General features: G+C 41.8%; 1 protein-coding gene across 2 annotated transcripts; it reads right to left on the bottom strand.

The window, feature by feature from the left end:
- Positions 1-1,525: 1,525 nt before the first annotated feature.
- On the bottom strand, positions 1,526-13,766 carry Mis18a (MIS18 kinetochore protein A). 2 transcript variants are annotated; one of them, XR_002394063.2, is made up of 6 exons: positions 13,379-13,766; positions 11,209-11,275; positions 6,175-6,297; positions 3,176-3,272; positions 2,162-2,497; positions 1,526-1,797 (listed from the first exon to the last, which is right to left on the bottom strand). XR_002394063.2 is itself a non-coding variant. In XM_004842281.3 (5 exons), exons 1-5 carry the CDS (start codon positions 13,707-13,709, stop codon positions 2,417-2,419), a joined length of 699 nt encoding a protein of 232 aa, XP_004842338.1. In that variant the 5' UTR covers positions 13,710-13,766; the 3' UTR covers positions 1,526-2,416. The 2 variants fall into 2 exon arrangements, 1 of the variants encoding a protein (XP_004842338.1); XM_004842281.3 differs by having other exon boundaries at positions 1,526-2,497.
- Between the last annotated feature and the right edge of the window lie 514 nt (positions 13,767-14,280).

Below are 14,280 nucleotides of genomic sequence, written 5' to 3'. Positions count from 1 at the left end.
TGCGGGGCTAAGTGAGCTTTTACTGGCTGGCAGCTGTTCTCTTTGGCACAGGCTGGAACATAAAACCCCTGCTCTCAAACAACTGACTTCCAATGGGGAGAAGACAAACTAGCAAACAGATGTAAAAGGTAACACCCAACAGTGACAACTGCAACAAAATGTAATAAACTCAAAGGAAATGGCACACAGGAGAGCCAGGACACGAGGAGTAGACAGCTTGGGACAGAGGCTGACACATCTGGGCAGAGGAGCAGAGAGGCTGGGGTGAGGTAGTGAGAGAATTTCAAGGTACGGGCTGTGGTGGAACCCACTGAAAGGGCTCCGTGAACTTCATCTTACAGGGGGAAAGGTGGGAAGGCGCTCATGCCTGCTAATCCTCCCAGAAATTAAGATGCTAACACTATGTTAGCTGATCCAACTTCCCTTGATGCATTACTGCTAAAAAACAAGCAGACATCATTTTAAAAAAAGATCAAGTGACTGTAAATGTACTTTCTGTTTGTTCAGAGGCAAGCACCTGCCCAGTTATTCATCTTATTCAGAAAAAGGATGTGTACGTAACACCAACTGTTTCTATGAAAGTCCGACTTTTGCTTTCAGGTATTTTTCTTTTTCGTCACAGGCAGTCAAGAATGGGACTGTAATCCCTAATCTCAAAATGCAGTGTTTCACATTAGACTCCCAGTACTCAAGAAGCTGTTAGGAGCTGGTCTTTGGGGGTGTGGGAAAAAGTCATATTATTTTTCTTTTTTCCGGTACCAGGGTTCGAACTCAGGACCTTGCACTCTCGAGCCAGGTACGGCACCACTGAGCTAAATCCCCAGCCTGGGATAATCCTGAGCATTTAACAAATGGCTCTCGAGAAAAAAATACATAGGCTCTCTAAAGTTGCTTCTGCTAGTCAAGGTCACGGGAGTGGAAGCCACTATGGCCCCTGAGCTCTTGACCCACAATGCAGGCTTAGTGAACCAGCACCACGGATGTTAGAAAGTACTGTTCATTGGTAAAATGACCTTTCAGGACATGTGAACTGACTCCAGGTATGGAACAGCAGCTCCTGCCCTAGCACTAACAATATATAAGGAGTTAGTCAGCCACTCTGTCTTTGGCATGGTCCCCAAAAATGACTGCTGGAGTATTCTGTAACCAGCGTGACCAACCAGAACATCAGCTGAATCCTGCAGCTAACACACTCTCCTACTTGTTCTGAATGGACTTCCACACAAGATGTCACCGCAGCACCTAAGTGGACAGACAACGGGGACTTCATCAGTTAGCAGGTTTCTGACAGGATATCTAGAAGGCTCACTTCTTTTTTTTAATTAGTAAAGGCTATCGACAATCTATCAAAAAGCACTCAGAATTAATGAATGATCAAATCATCTGACTTGGACATTTGCTGTGGTAACTCTAGTACGCTCAGACATAATTAGGGAATATCTGAGCCGAAGTTGGGGGAGTTATCCGTACATAATGAGTGCTGTCATTGACCCCATTTGTACCTGGAATAAGAAAGAGGCCTGCAGACTTGGGGTTAACTTTATTTACACTTCTGACCAGGTCTACCACAGTGCCATGCTCAGGGACTGTGTGGGTTTCATGGTCCCAGGATTTATGAGCTCAGTTAAACATAATTCAGTTAAAAAAAAAAATCAATCTTAGAGTACTTTAATCTTTATTCTCTTCTTGATTATAAAAATAATACATGCTAATTATAGCCAGGTGTGGTGATGCACGCTTGTAATCTCAGCACTCAAGAGGCTGACGGAGGAGGATCAACACGAGTTCAAGGCCAGCCTGAAATACATAGCGAGATGCTATCTCAAAAAACCAGAAAAAAAAAAAAGCCCAAAAATCAAAAACAAATATGCTAACTATAAGTCTTACATTATGGAAAACAAAAAAACCAAAAATTCCCCTAGGATCCTAACCCCAGAAATAACTATGACTCTGTTCAGTATTCTTTCAGATTTTTTTAAACATATAGTAACATAAAGAGCACAAAGTGGAATCCTATTAGATACATATATGCTATTCTGTTCTCAGATAAGTTTACAAAGAATTATAACAAATAATTCAACTAACTAGTATTTCCAAAAAGCTTTCCGCACTAGTTTTCAAAGATCCAACTACACAGTAGGTGGAAAAACTAAGTTCTTACCATTCACTAGTCAATATTATTCCAAGTATTAAAGGTGAAATCAAGTTATAAAAGTAGAAAATAATGATTTTGACATAGAAAATAGTTCAGAAAAATCCGTTTCTTATCAAAATGAAAATTCCTAAATTCCAATTCCAGCAAGTATCATAAGCTAGTTTTAAAATTCCAACGTGGGGCACAATCCAGAAAGTACAGCTGCAAAAGTTCTACACATCTTCTCCTGTAAGAATAAGAGAGGCGGGCGTGGAACTGAGTTCAGCTCTTGCAGTCGGTAAAGGACAATTTCGATTCAATCTCCCACAGCTTGGTCTGTAACGCCTTCAAAACATCTTCCATCTATTGAGTTTTAAAAAGAGTATAAAGAAACCCAGACAAAATGATTAAAAATGATGCATGGTTAAACATGATTAAAAATACATTGTTCATGCAATTTTGAATATTACTTATTATGCACAACAGATATTGAGTATCTAACAAAACCATGTAGGAGCCGGGGATTTAACTCAATGGTGCTGCCACCTGCCTTGCAAGTGCAAGGACCCGAGTTCGATCCCCGGTACCAAAAAAAAACCAAACCATTTAGAAGCATAAATCTTATTTAAATAAGACATAATTCTATCAAACTGTAGTTTTCCACCTATACCCTACAGCTATATGCTGATCACCATCTGCCTATCATGCTATGAAAAGATGTTAACATTCAGCAATAAGGAAAGTGAAATAAACCAAGACAAATATTGATCTGCTTTAAAGCTATGCTTCTAGTTTAACAATATATACTGTTTTGATTTGGGCATGCAATGTCCTCATGATTTCGTTGATAAAGCTTTACCTTAATTCATAGTTTAGTTCCCCCCAAAACCAGCTTACTAACAACTGAAATAAAATAATCACTCTTTCACCAGGAAAGTACTCTGACAAAAACAGATGACATGAGAATTACCATTGGAGGGGCATTTGTTCACTGATGGGAAGTTCTTTATAACAGAAATCAAATGTTCACAGTAAAATTACCTGTTTTAGAGACTTTTCCATTTCAACTCTGCTTTCAAGATTAAAAAGCTCTTTGTCTTCTGACACAATTTGCTTTTCAGAGGACCCTAAAGTATAACTAAAACATAGTGTGGTACACAGTTAAAACATGAAAGGGAACAAATATTAAACTTATGTCACTTAAAAACAGTAAAACTCTTCCGTATACCACACTATATATTAGTAGCAAGCAAATGAATAAAACAACTGTTACTGTTAAAGTAACCTACATAGGAAGCTATACTACATAAAATCATGTCTTTCTCCATAATAGTTTCGTCCAGATATTTCAATACATTAATTTTCCATTATATGTATTTCATTATTGAAATAAACTTGCTCTGGGTGGTAAAAACATTATCATGGTTCAAAATTCTACAGACAAGTTTAAAGATCCTGAAGAAGCTGCTGGTTTCAAGGAAGCCACTGCTTTCTTGCTTTACCTAACTTTTCAGAAACAGTTGCTTTCATATTTGATGTTTGTTTGTTTTTTTTGTTTTTTGAGACAGGGTCTCACTATGCAGTTCAGGCTGGCCTTAAACTCACTATGCAGCCTAGCATGGCCTCAAATTCTCGGCAGTCCTCCTGCCTCAGCCTCCCATGTACTGGGATTGCAAGTGTAGGCCATCATATCCGGCTTCATATTTGACTTTTAATAAATAATAATTTGGAGTAAGCTCTTGAATACCCAAGTTTGGGCAACTTCCAACAGTTATCCTCCAAGCCACACTTTACTCTGCTGTAAGGTTATGTATGACGCACTGTGGTTTGGAAAAGTATTAAACAGCAGAAAGATTGGCCTAGTAAAAGGAGGAAACAGGCCTAGCATCAGCAACCAGGCAGATGAAACATAAGGAAGAAGACTCAATTTCTCTGTCTTTCTATGAACAGAAGTCTTTTATCACATATAGCAACTTTGTATGTCACTTCTTTTTTTCCCTTTGGAAGCCCATGGGTTGTATTCCTGAAAAATAGCACGGTGAAGGCAATTAACTTCCTATTTAGGAAAACAAAACACTCCCACCCTCCTAAGCAAAAGAAAAAAGAAATGAAGTAAAAAATTCAAATGGACTCTGGGGGCTAAGGCCAGAGGATTGCCTTGAGTTTGAAGCTAGTCTAAACTACGTAGCAAGACCTAGTCTCAAAAAAAAAAAAAAAAAAAAAGCAAAAAGAAAGAAAAAATTCAAGCAGCATTTGACTGATTCATAAAACTAGAGGGCGGGGATTTAGCTCAGTGGTGCCACGCCTTGCAAACGCAAGGTCCTTATACCAAACAAAGGTCTCTTGATTTATAATACTATAAATAAAAGTTATAGAGGTAGCCAAGCATGGTAGTGCACACCTGTAATCCTCACCATCAGGAGGCTGAGGCAGAAGGATCACCAGAAGGTTGAGGCCACCCTGGGCTACACAGTGAGTTCAAGGCCAGCTTGAATACATAGCAAGACACTGTCTCAAAAAAACAAAAAGTTATAGAGGGCACACACTTCTAAAATAAAACCAGATTCCTTGGCATGAACATCTTGCCCAAAAGATAATGTGTATCATAAATGAACTGTTCAAGAAAAATAGCTTCAATATTATCATCTTCTGGGACAAAACCTTCTACATTTTCTCCTTTAAATAGATAATATCACTTTTTAAAGTTTTATGCCAACTGCACTGAATTAAAATTTCATGTCTTTTATACTTGTACTTTCCCTTAAGGTGTTCACAAACCATGGCAAAAACCGCGTGGAGAATAAAGCATTTGGTCTGAGTCTGGGTCTTCTATCCACATATTAAAACCAAAACAGTTATCTCTCCCGATAGACCTAAGGGCTTTACAACAAGGAAGTGTTCACTATAGTATTCTTTTGCGTAAGGGTTATAAAAAATTTGCAGATTATAAAATTTTGATGTAAACCTGTCTAGTTTCAAACAAAGTGACAAAACTGCAGTTATCGAGGAATAGCTGGGTAAGAAATTATTTAGCAAAAAGAATAGTTTTATTTTATTTTTGGTACCAGGGATCAAACTCAGGACCTTGAGCTTGTGAGGCAGGCGTGGCACCACTGAACTAAACCCCTGGCTAGTTTTAAATTTTTGAGAGAGCAAAATGTAAGAAATTCTATATGAGTGATAAAATATCTCAAAGAATAAAAGCATGGGCACCTTCTTTTCTTCCTAAACTGTTCTTGCCTGGTATATAAGATTTAATGGGCATCCTTTTCCTTGCTGTGGTTAGAAGCCAGGCGCTCTCATGTGCTAGGTGAGCGTTCCTCGGCTGAGCCACATCCCAGCCATTCTGAAAGGCTGGAGGGTCACATGCATTGGGGTCAACTGATTTACTGAATTTTGTGTGTCTTTAAAAAAAAAAAGGCCAATGAACTGGAGGGCCACTGAGATACCTGCAATTCTTTAACTGCTGGATAAGATGGATATCTTCACTCCCTAATTCACATTGCTCCCTAACAATTACTTTTTAGAAATCTTGGAGGATACAGGCATTTCTTTGCATATCTAAAAAAGACAATTGTTTACTAATGGCAATAGCTGGATTTTGTATTTCTACTTTTCCAGAACATCAAAGGGCCTGCTTTCCTAACCAATTTTGAAATTCCTATTTTTTCATATTCTAAGAAGCTAAAAACTAACAGGGTAAGGGGAAAGGAACAATATATACTGAGCGATACATCTGGTACTTGAATAATCTTGTTAAGCTACATTCAATTTTTAAAAACAAGTGAACACATTTTTACTTCAAAAAATTTTCTCATAATGTTTTCTCCTATAACTTAGCAGTTGAACTTTTCCAATACCAAATAAATCAGGTTGAAACAAAAAATATATATAGCAGTGGCCTCATTGTCAGAATTATTACTTGAAAAAAAAACTTTACCCAGTGCTTAGTTTTTATATTTCCAGACCATTTTTTCTGCAAACTTAACTTTCTAAGAAATCAGTTGTGAGGCAGCCAGTCACGATGTACAAAAACCTACCTTTCAATGGCTTCCACGCTGAGGCAGAATAAGTTCCTCTTGTAGTCTAGGTGCTTGGGCGTGCACCTGTACACATAGCCAAGGTGGAGGGAGCAGCCGGAACAGTACAAAGTCTCAAGAATGCTGCCGTCAAGAAATGTCACTGCTTTAGGGAACACAGCTGCAACTCGTTATGATAAAACCCCATCGCTACCGGCCATAACCCCCTTCCAGGCCTAAGTTCCAAAGTCGTTGTGACCACATCAAGTCATATACATAAGGAGGGTAAAGTGACAGTAAGGTGCTTACAAGGGACATGAAGACAGTCATTTCCAGCCACACTGCTTTGACCATCTAATGACAAGGGACAGGCACAAGGAGATAACAAGAGGATATAGACATGGTGTTTTCTAGAATGCACATTAAGAAAAATCATCTAAACTTTAGAATTAAAACTAAAAGATTCTGGATGCCCTTTTAATGCCACTGTCCAACCACAGGCCCAACATGAACACTCGAGGGCAGGGGCAGGCAATGTTTTACTCTAATGAAGCAGAGAATAAATATTTTTGGCCTTCTGGTGTCCATCCTAAGTATCACTTTTGCCAGTGTGCCACAGTGCATCATAACGATAGTAACTGAACAATCTGAGTTCCACAAAAAGAAGGGCCCAGCCCATGGGCCCAGGGTTAGTTTGCAACCAGGCTCTGGTGGAAGGTAACACTGCTTACTTTACAAAGACTCTAAAGTTAGATGATGACTTGTAGAAAGAAGACAGATACACTGCAAATAGTTGCAGTCTCGTAGAGATACAAATGATTTCCACTAGCAGAAAAAATAACACCAGAGGTTGAAGTTTTAGTGACCAACAGACATTAACTAGAGCATCCTATAAAACAATGTCCTCCTTCGAGCCAGATTTGCAATGTCCTGGTTCCCTCATAAATTGGTTGAATATACCTTTGACAAGTGTTAATTACATATTTGTTAGAATTGCTTTTTAAAAGTGTACTTTGTCTCAAGTACTTTTCCACGAACTACAGATATGTCCTACACAGGTGATTTACAAGAATTTTACTTAATGAGCCAGGCAGGGTAGCTCACACCTGTAATCCCAGCACTCTGGGAGGCCCAGGTTGGGTAATTCAGCAAGGCTTTGTCTCAATTTTTTTTTAAAAAAAAAAGAAAAAGAAAGGAGGGGGAGGGAGAGGAAGGGGGGAGAGGGGGAGAGGGGGAGGGAGGGGGGAGTGGGAGAGGGGAGGAGGGAGGGAGAGGGAGGATGTAGTTCAGGGCAAAGGCCCGGCTTCAACCCCAAGTACCACCAAAAAAAAAAAAATTACTCAATGATCCATTATTTCTTCTCCACATTAATTGTTCCTTCATTCTAGATACTTCTCAACTCAGGTTCCACATATTTGAATGTACTCTCCCTCCACACCACCTCAGGTCTTTATGTGTTTTGTTTTGAGACAGGTTCTCTCACTAGGTAGTTTAGGCTGCCTTTGAACTCACTATGTAGCCCAGGGTGGCTGTGAACTTTCGCCAATTCACCTGCCTCAGTCTGCAGAGTGCTGGGATTACAGACATGCACCACCACGCCCAGCTTAGCTCATCTTTAAACCTGGCCAAAAATCCACTGTCTCCCAAAAGCCTTGTCAAATTGGCCTGTTCAAAATTTCCATTCTATAACCATTTATACTAAAATGACAGCCCAAAACACAGCAGCTTGATGACAACTGGAGATTTCGAGCTAGTCTTGAGCACAGAAGTGAAATAGATACCACAAAATCCCACCATGTCAAGAGTATTTGAGCTATCTGTCAATATGTGAGCTATGTGTCACAACTAAATATCTTTTGCTATGAAGCAAAAGGGACCTACCCAAGACCTAACAGCACATCATGGATTATATATATCACGGCTTACCTACAGACACTGCGAGAAGTTTATAATCACACAGCAACAGATAGAATAAAGATCAAAATGGAACATCACCTGATAAATTATATGTCCTCACCGGTGATACAGTTAAGCAGACAATATGCCACTGACAATAAATACAGGTGTCTGTGGAATTTTTTAAGGCTTTTATATAAGAAATAGTAAAACATCTTAGTAAACCCCAAGTTTATCTACTTACTTCATAAACCCTAAGTTATAAGATAGGGAGCCTCGCCTACAATACCAACAGATCTCCATGCTCCATATGAAACTTCCTGATAATTAGGAAGCTGTCACACATAATTATCAAGATGGCAAACTGATATTTAATGCCATTATCAGCAGCCACGAAAGAATACTTAGCCAAGCCTGAGCTCTCAAAATACACTGACCAGTGGATAAGACTGTTTTAACCTGAATTATCAAATGGCTCTAAATGCACCAAAGGGTGCACATAAACCCATTCATGCCCTGGTAAGGTTTGAATACGATTTGTCCTCCCTACCTCATGCTGAAACAGTCCCCACTGTGAGGTACTATGAGGACAGAAACAGCCTTGCTGTGGTGTTCAGAGGCGGGGCCTTTGGGAGGTGGTTAGGGTTAGACAAGGTCAGTAGGTTGGAGGCCTCAGGAGTGAATCTGGGAAGCTTTATAAGAAGAGGGAAAGACCAGAAGACACAAACACAGACCCAAATTCCCAGTCTCCAGCCATGTGATACTGTGTGCCACCTGGGCCTTTTACCAACAAGGAGAAAATCACCAAATACAATGGTCTCTAGGCCTTGCATCTCCACAACCAGCAGCCTGGATAAACCTCTTTTCTGTATAAAGCAGCCTGCCTCGGGTACTTCCTTACAGTAATGACAAATGGACTACTCTACACTTCTTCAATAATCTTGGGGAACAATGAAGAGTTGGTAGCAACCATCACGGCAGCATCTTTCTGCTTGCACAGCTGGCAGAGTTGGCCAGAATTCACTCTCATTGTCCAACAATATTGAGGTGACAGTGCCAGAAATCAGCCGGTAATTTTACACAAGGAATGAACACCCTTAACAAAGGGCACAATCAGAACGAACAGAGGAAACAGCACTGCCACCTTCAAAACCTATTTCTGAAGGCCACAGCACTTTCATTGCCATCAGCAGAATGGGTCCAGCCCGGCATTTGGTAGGACAGGCCAACCTACTGAAAATTTCCCAAGCATCCTAAAGCAATATCCAGGCGTGTAGCCCACACGGATCTAGTAAAACTCATCATATTGAAGGCAAGATAAAAGATGGCTTTAGCTGGGCGTGGAGGTGTATGCCTCTAATCCCAGCACTTGGGAGGCTGAAGCAGGAGGATCCCCATGAGTTCAAGGCCAGCTGGAACTACATAGCAAGACCCTGACTCAAAAACAAAAGCAAAAAAGAAATAAGTAAATAAATAAATGAAAAATGGGTTCAGATCATATAGCATTAAATAACTTTGGATCACAGAATGAGAAATTCCCTTTCAATTCTCTAACAATCTAGGAAATTAAAGAAGAAAATCTCAGGTTGGTATTAGATTATCTTCAACACTTATAGTTGCAAATCTTTTAACAATGACAGAACAGACCAGAACCAGCTAAGCAATATCTTGGCTACATTTAATAAATATTTGTTTCATTGCAATTATCTTCAGTCACTTTCAAGTTATGGGCAATGATATATTTATGTCAGTGATGTATAGATTCCTTTTAAAATAAATTTAAATAACAATTTTAAGCCAATTTAATGAAGACATACTAAGTATATAATTACGCAGCTGGCAAAAATGGAGAAAATTGTTATAGTAATGAAAAATGGACTAATAGTATGGCAGACTGCAATATTGATTATGCTGTAGCCAGTGCAGGCTGTGAAGAGTTAGCCCCACAATTGGCTTGTTCTGAGAAGTGGGCCTGGCCGAAGTCTACATCCCAAGATCAAAGTAATTCACACCCAAATTCCGTTCCCACAATTAAAACCTTCTTACTAGAAGGACAATGTTCTAATTACAACCATATATTTTGTCTATTCTGTTCCTAATCAAGAATGCTTTGTCTTGTCTTTTACGAGACTTGCTTAATTTCCATAGAAACCACCCAATTGCGTGTCCTCACTTGTAGTTCTGCCCTTGCAGGTAGCTTGCCTTTACCCTAATTGATTATCAATAAAAATCAGTGGCTTTGGACTGGCCAGTGCCTTTGTCAGTTGTACTGCCATTTGTCGTCCTGGCACCCCACTTTCTGTCTCTCTTAGATCTGTCTTTTAGTTTTTTTGTTTTCCTCAGGCCTGTGTCATACACTGGGCAGGAGATGAGCCTACTGCAGAGGTTTCCAGTAATGTTTCAAGGGTCCTCAGTAAATGGCAAAAATGGAGGCGATGTCAAAATGAGCAGAGTTAGGAAGCAGAGAAAAAGAACACATCAAAGAAGTCAGGAGAGGTAAAAGCATTGCACTAATTAGACCTGGAACCTTAAAGAAGTTCTAAGCTCACTGGCCTTGTTTCCGCCTCCATAAAATCTGAAGTCAGGTTTTCCAAATTTTAATCACCTGCATGCAACAGCACAAGCGTTGCCATACCTATATATTATCTAAACCATTAGCAATTTAATTTTCCTTAAACAAAGTAAATTTTTAAAAATTGTAATATACTTTACTTGAATAGAACACCCTAGCATTATTAAAAAGGAGAACCCGGCATTTGTAATGCACATCAAAATATAATCATTAACTTTTGCTTATTTGTGAACCACCTAAAGTTACCTCAGTAAGACACATCTCAGATTTTGCGTGACAATTATATAAGGCAGAGCTTCCCATTCAGTTCACTAAGGATGCCACATGCAGCTAACGGGTGACAGGTATGGCAAGGCACCTGTCCGTTCCACCCTTTCAAATGGTCACAAAGGACTTAGATTCCTACAGCCCCTTAGGCTGTCTGCCTCTAATCACAGGCAGCCTTGTTTGTTTACAATAATAGCCAGTGTCTTATATTGCATTACTCTACAGCTTTGAGATTTGTACAATACAGATATTTTCTTCTGTTTATTTTCAATTTTCTTTTTTCTCTAATGTAATATTCACATGGATACAGCCTTACTCACCAACCATTTTCATTTTTCCATTTGGATAGCCTCTGCTCTTTATCCACAGAAACATTACAGGATATACCTGGAAAGAGAAGCAATGCTTTATTAACGCAGTTTGTTATAAGACTCATGCAGACATTTAGAGAATTTTTAATCCAACTTTTATTTTGGAACTTGGAGGGCTAGAAAAAATAAGAACCCAAAGTGTCCATGTGTGTGCGATTCTCTCTCACACACACACACAAAGGGTGGTTCAATGTAAGCTGGGTGTGGTGGCACACACCTGTCATCTCAACACTCAGGAGACTGAGCTAGGAGGATTGCCTTGAGTTCCAGACCAGCCTGGGCTACACAGTGAGTTCAAGGACACCCTGAACTACTTGGCGAGACCCTGTCTCAAAAAAACAAAAAAACCTAAATGTACAAAGGGTATGCTGGAAAAAATGGTACAAGTTATTTCATTCCTTTCCATGAAAACCAATGACATCAACAAAATATGCAAAATTAAAAAGGAAAATTCAATTAATAGTGGAATTTGGACAAATTAGAACCTTAAGGCACAGAGTACAAAGAACATCTGCCCCACAATGAAGCTGGGATCAAAACCAAGGAAGAAAAAAAGAATCAAGATGCCAAAAACCAATGCGTTCACCTCCAGGTTGCAGATGCTCTACTCGTTTCTCTAAAAGTGTCTGAGAAGTCCCTAGTCTCCCAAACATCTTTTACTTGGACCATGACTGGGACAGATCACAGCTGGACCACAGGAGAAAACATTTCCCAAGAGGGATGTCAGGTGCAAAGGGCCACACATCTCCTTCTACAGGACACCTTATCTCAGTACATCTACCCCCATCTCTCCAGTTGCCCAGATGAGAAACTAGGGCATCGTTCTTGGATTTTGTTTTATTTTTTGGTAATGCTGGGGACTGAACCCAGGGCCTCATGCATTCTAGGCAAGTATTCTACCACTGAGCTACAGTCCCAGCCTTCATCCTTGGTCCTCCTCATCCTGCTTCCATACATCCACCCCGCTGACACATGTCAACTGTACCCCACAAGTCTCATTCCAGCTGGCAAGGGCAGTGGCACACACCTGTAATTCTAGCATTCTGGATGATAAGACAGGAGAATCACCAAGTTCAAGCCTGGCCTGGGCTAGTGTCTAGGTGAGATTGTGTCTCAAAAAATAAAAAAGGGCTGGTGCAAAAAGTCCTGGGTTCAGGCTGGGGATGTAGCTCAGTGGCGCTGTGCCTGCCTTGCAAGCGCAAGATCCTGAGTTCGATCAGCAATGTGGGGGGTAGGGGAGGCCCTGGGTTCAATCTCCAGTACTGCCAAGTATATATATTATAAACCACAAGTTCCAAGAGAACACCCATTTCTATGCCAATTCAGAAAAATATGTGAATCACTTTACCCCCAAATAAATTCTGACAAATACGGTAAATAACACAGGTAATTGGTAAAGTCAAGATTAAAACCTAGAATTCCTCCTGCCTTAACTCTTTTTGTTGTTGTTTTTTTGGTACCGGGGATCGAACTCAGGCCCTTACGCTTGCAAGGCAGGCGGCAGAACCACTGAGCTAAATCCCCAGCCCCTGCCTTAACTCTTTTACTACATTCTCCTTCCTCTCTAATTTCATGGGGATGTTAGCGTTTTCATTTCAAGTTTCCTTCTCCCCCGCCCCCCATAGCCCTGTGTCAACGCTATGGGGTTTTGGGGGGGGGGGGTTGGTACCGGGGATCGAACTCGGGTCTTTGAGCTTGCGTAGCAGGAGGCGAAACCACTGAGCTAAACCCCCTACGCTACGGTTTTAACGCTTAGAAAAACCAATCTCGACAAGTCCCCTACAGGAAGCAGTAGCTGAAAAGCTTAATTCAGTGAATAAACCACTAAGAATATTAGTAATGAACAGCCCACTGATTCTCGCGGGGAGTCATACGTCCTGGACAGGCTACATCCCAAATGCTTGAATGCTCGAGACGAGGCTGATTCAAGGGATGCTCTTCCCGGATGGGGGATCCCAGAAAATGATCGTCACTCCTGAGCCCAAGTGCAGGGGTGACCTTCCTCCACTTTTTCCAGGGTGACCCCAAGGAGCCCCTCTCCTCCCTCCGGACCGCCCAGGTGTGACACTGCTGGGAAGGCTGCCCCAGCCCAGCCCTGGCCAGCCCTGCCGGAACTGACAGCGTAACAGGATGCAGTTGGTGTCCTCCTGGGCGGCCACCCAGCTCAGCGAGTCGCCCAATGGCCGCCGGCAGCCGGAGCACAGGAACACCAACGGGCTCTCCACCTCCGCTGCCTCCTCCTCCCTCGGCGCCTTCTCCGCCCCGGCCACCGACGCGTCCCCGCTCGCCGAGTTCCACATGCTCGTCCACTTCTGCAGCAGCTGGTGGCGGCTTGAGTCTTCCGAGAGCCGCCGGCCCAGCAGCGAGGGGTCGCCCCACTTCTTCTGGTCACACACACAGGAAGAGGAGGCACATCCTCCACCACAGTACGAAGACCAAGCTGCCGCCATTGTCTACGAATCTCCCGCGCCCCAGAGCCCCAAGGGAAAAACACGCCTGCGCGTGCGCGGGGCGGGGCGAGGGACGACGCTGGGAAGGGCCAAGGCCCGAGGGGCGGGGCCTGAGGGACGACGCGGGCAGCCTTCAGTGCGCATGTTCCGCGTTGGGCAAGTTGCGGGAGATCCTTGAACCGGCTTCAGATGCACGTTCTAAGAAATTGAGGCTACTAGAGATCAAGTGGGTTACCTGCTTGGAAGGGGCCAGCACCGTGTACAAAGTCAGGAGCTAGCTCCAAATTATATTATGGAGTCTCTGGACAACGCAGCTGTTCGCCTTGCAAGAAGGGGTGAGCATCCCACAGATCTCTGCTGCCCCAGAAAGCCAGCCTCTGTTGTGGCTTCAAAACAGCACAGTTCAGTGTGGAGAATCATGGCTATTTTACCACTGTTTCTGTAAAGGCCACATTGCAGCTGAGTGGTTAGTCTGCAGTAGAAAATTAACTTTCCACAATGTGAGCTAGGCACAAAAACTACACACACCTCACTAGATGACCCGCTCCTCATGTGTTAAGGAATACCATTT

Source organism: Heterocephalus glaber, unplaced genomic scaffold, assembly GCF_053883595.1.
Source record: "Heterocephalus glaber isolate CG9 unplaced genomic scaffold, H.glaber_assembly_v1.0 deba00000122, whole genome shotgun sequence".
Taxonomy (NCBI): Eukaryota; Metazoa; Chordata; class Mammalia; order Rodentia; family Bathyergidae; genus Heterocephalus; species Heterocephalus glaber.
The sequence above is the reverse complement of the archived record's forward strand: the minus strand, read 5'-3'. Positions and strand labels throughout refer to the sequence as shown.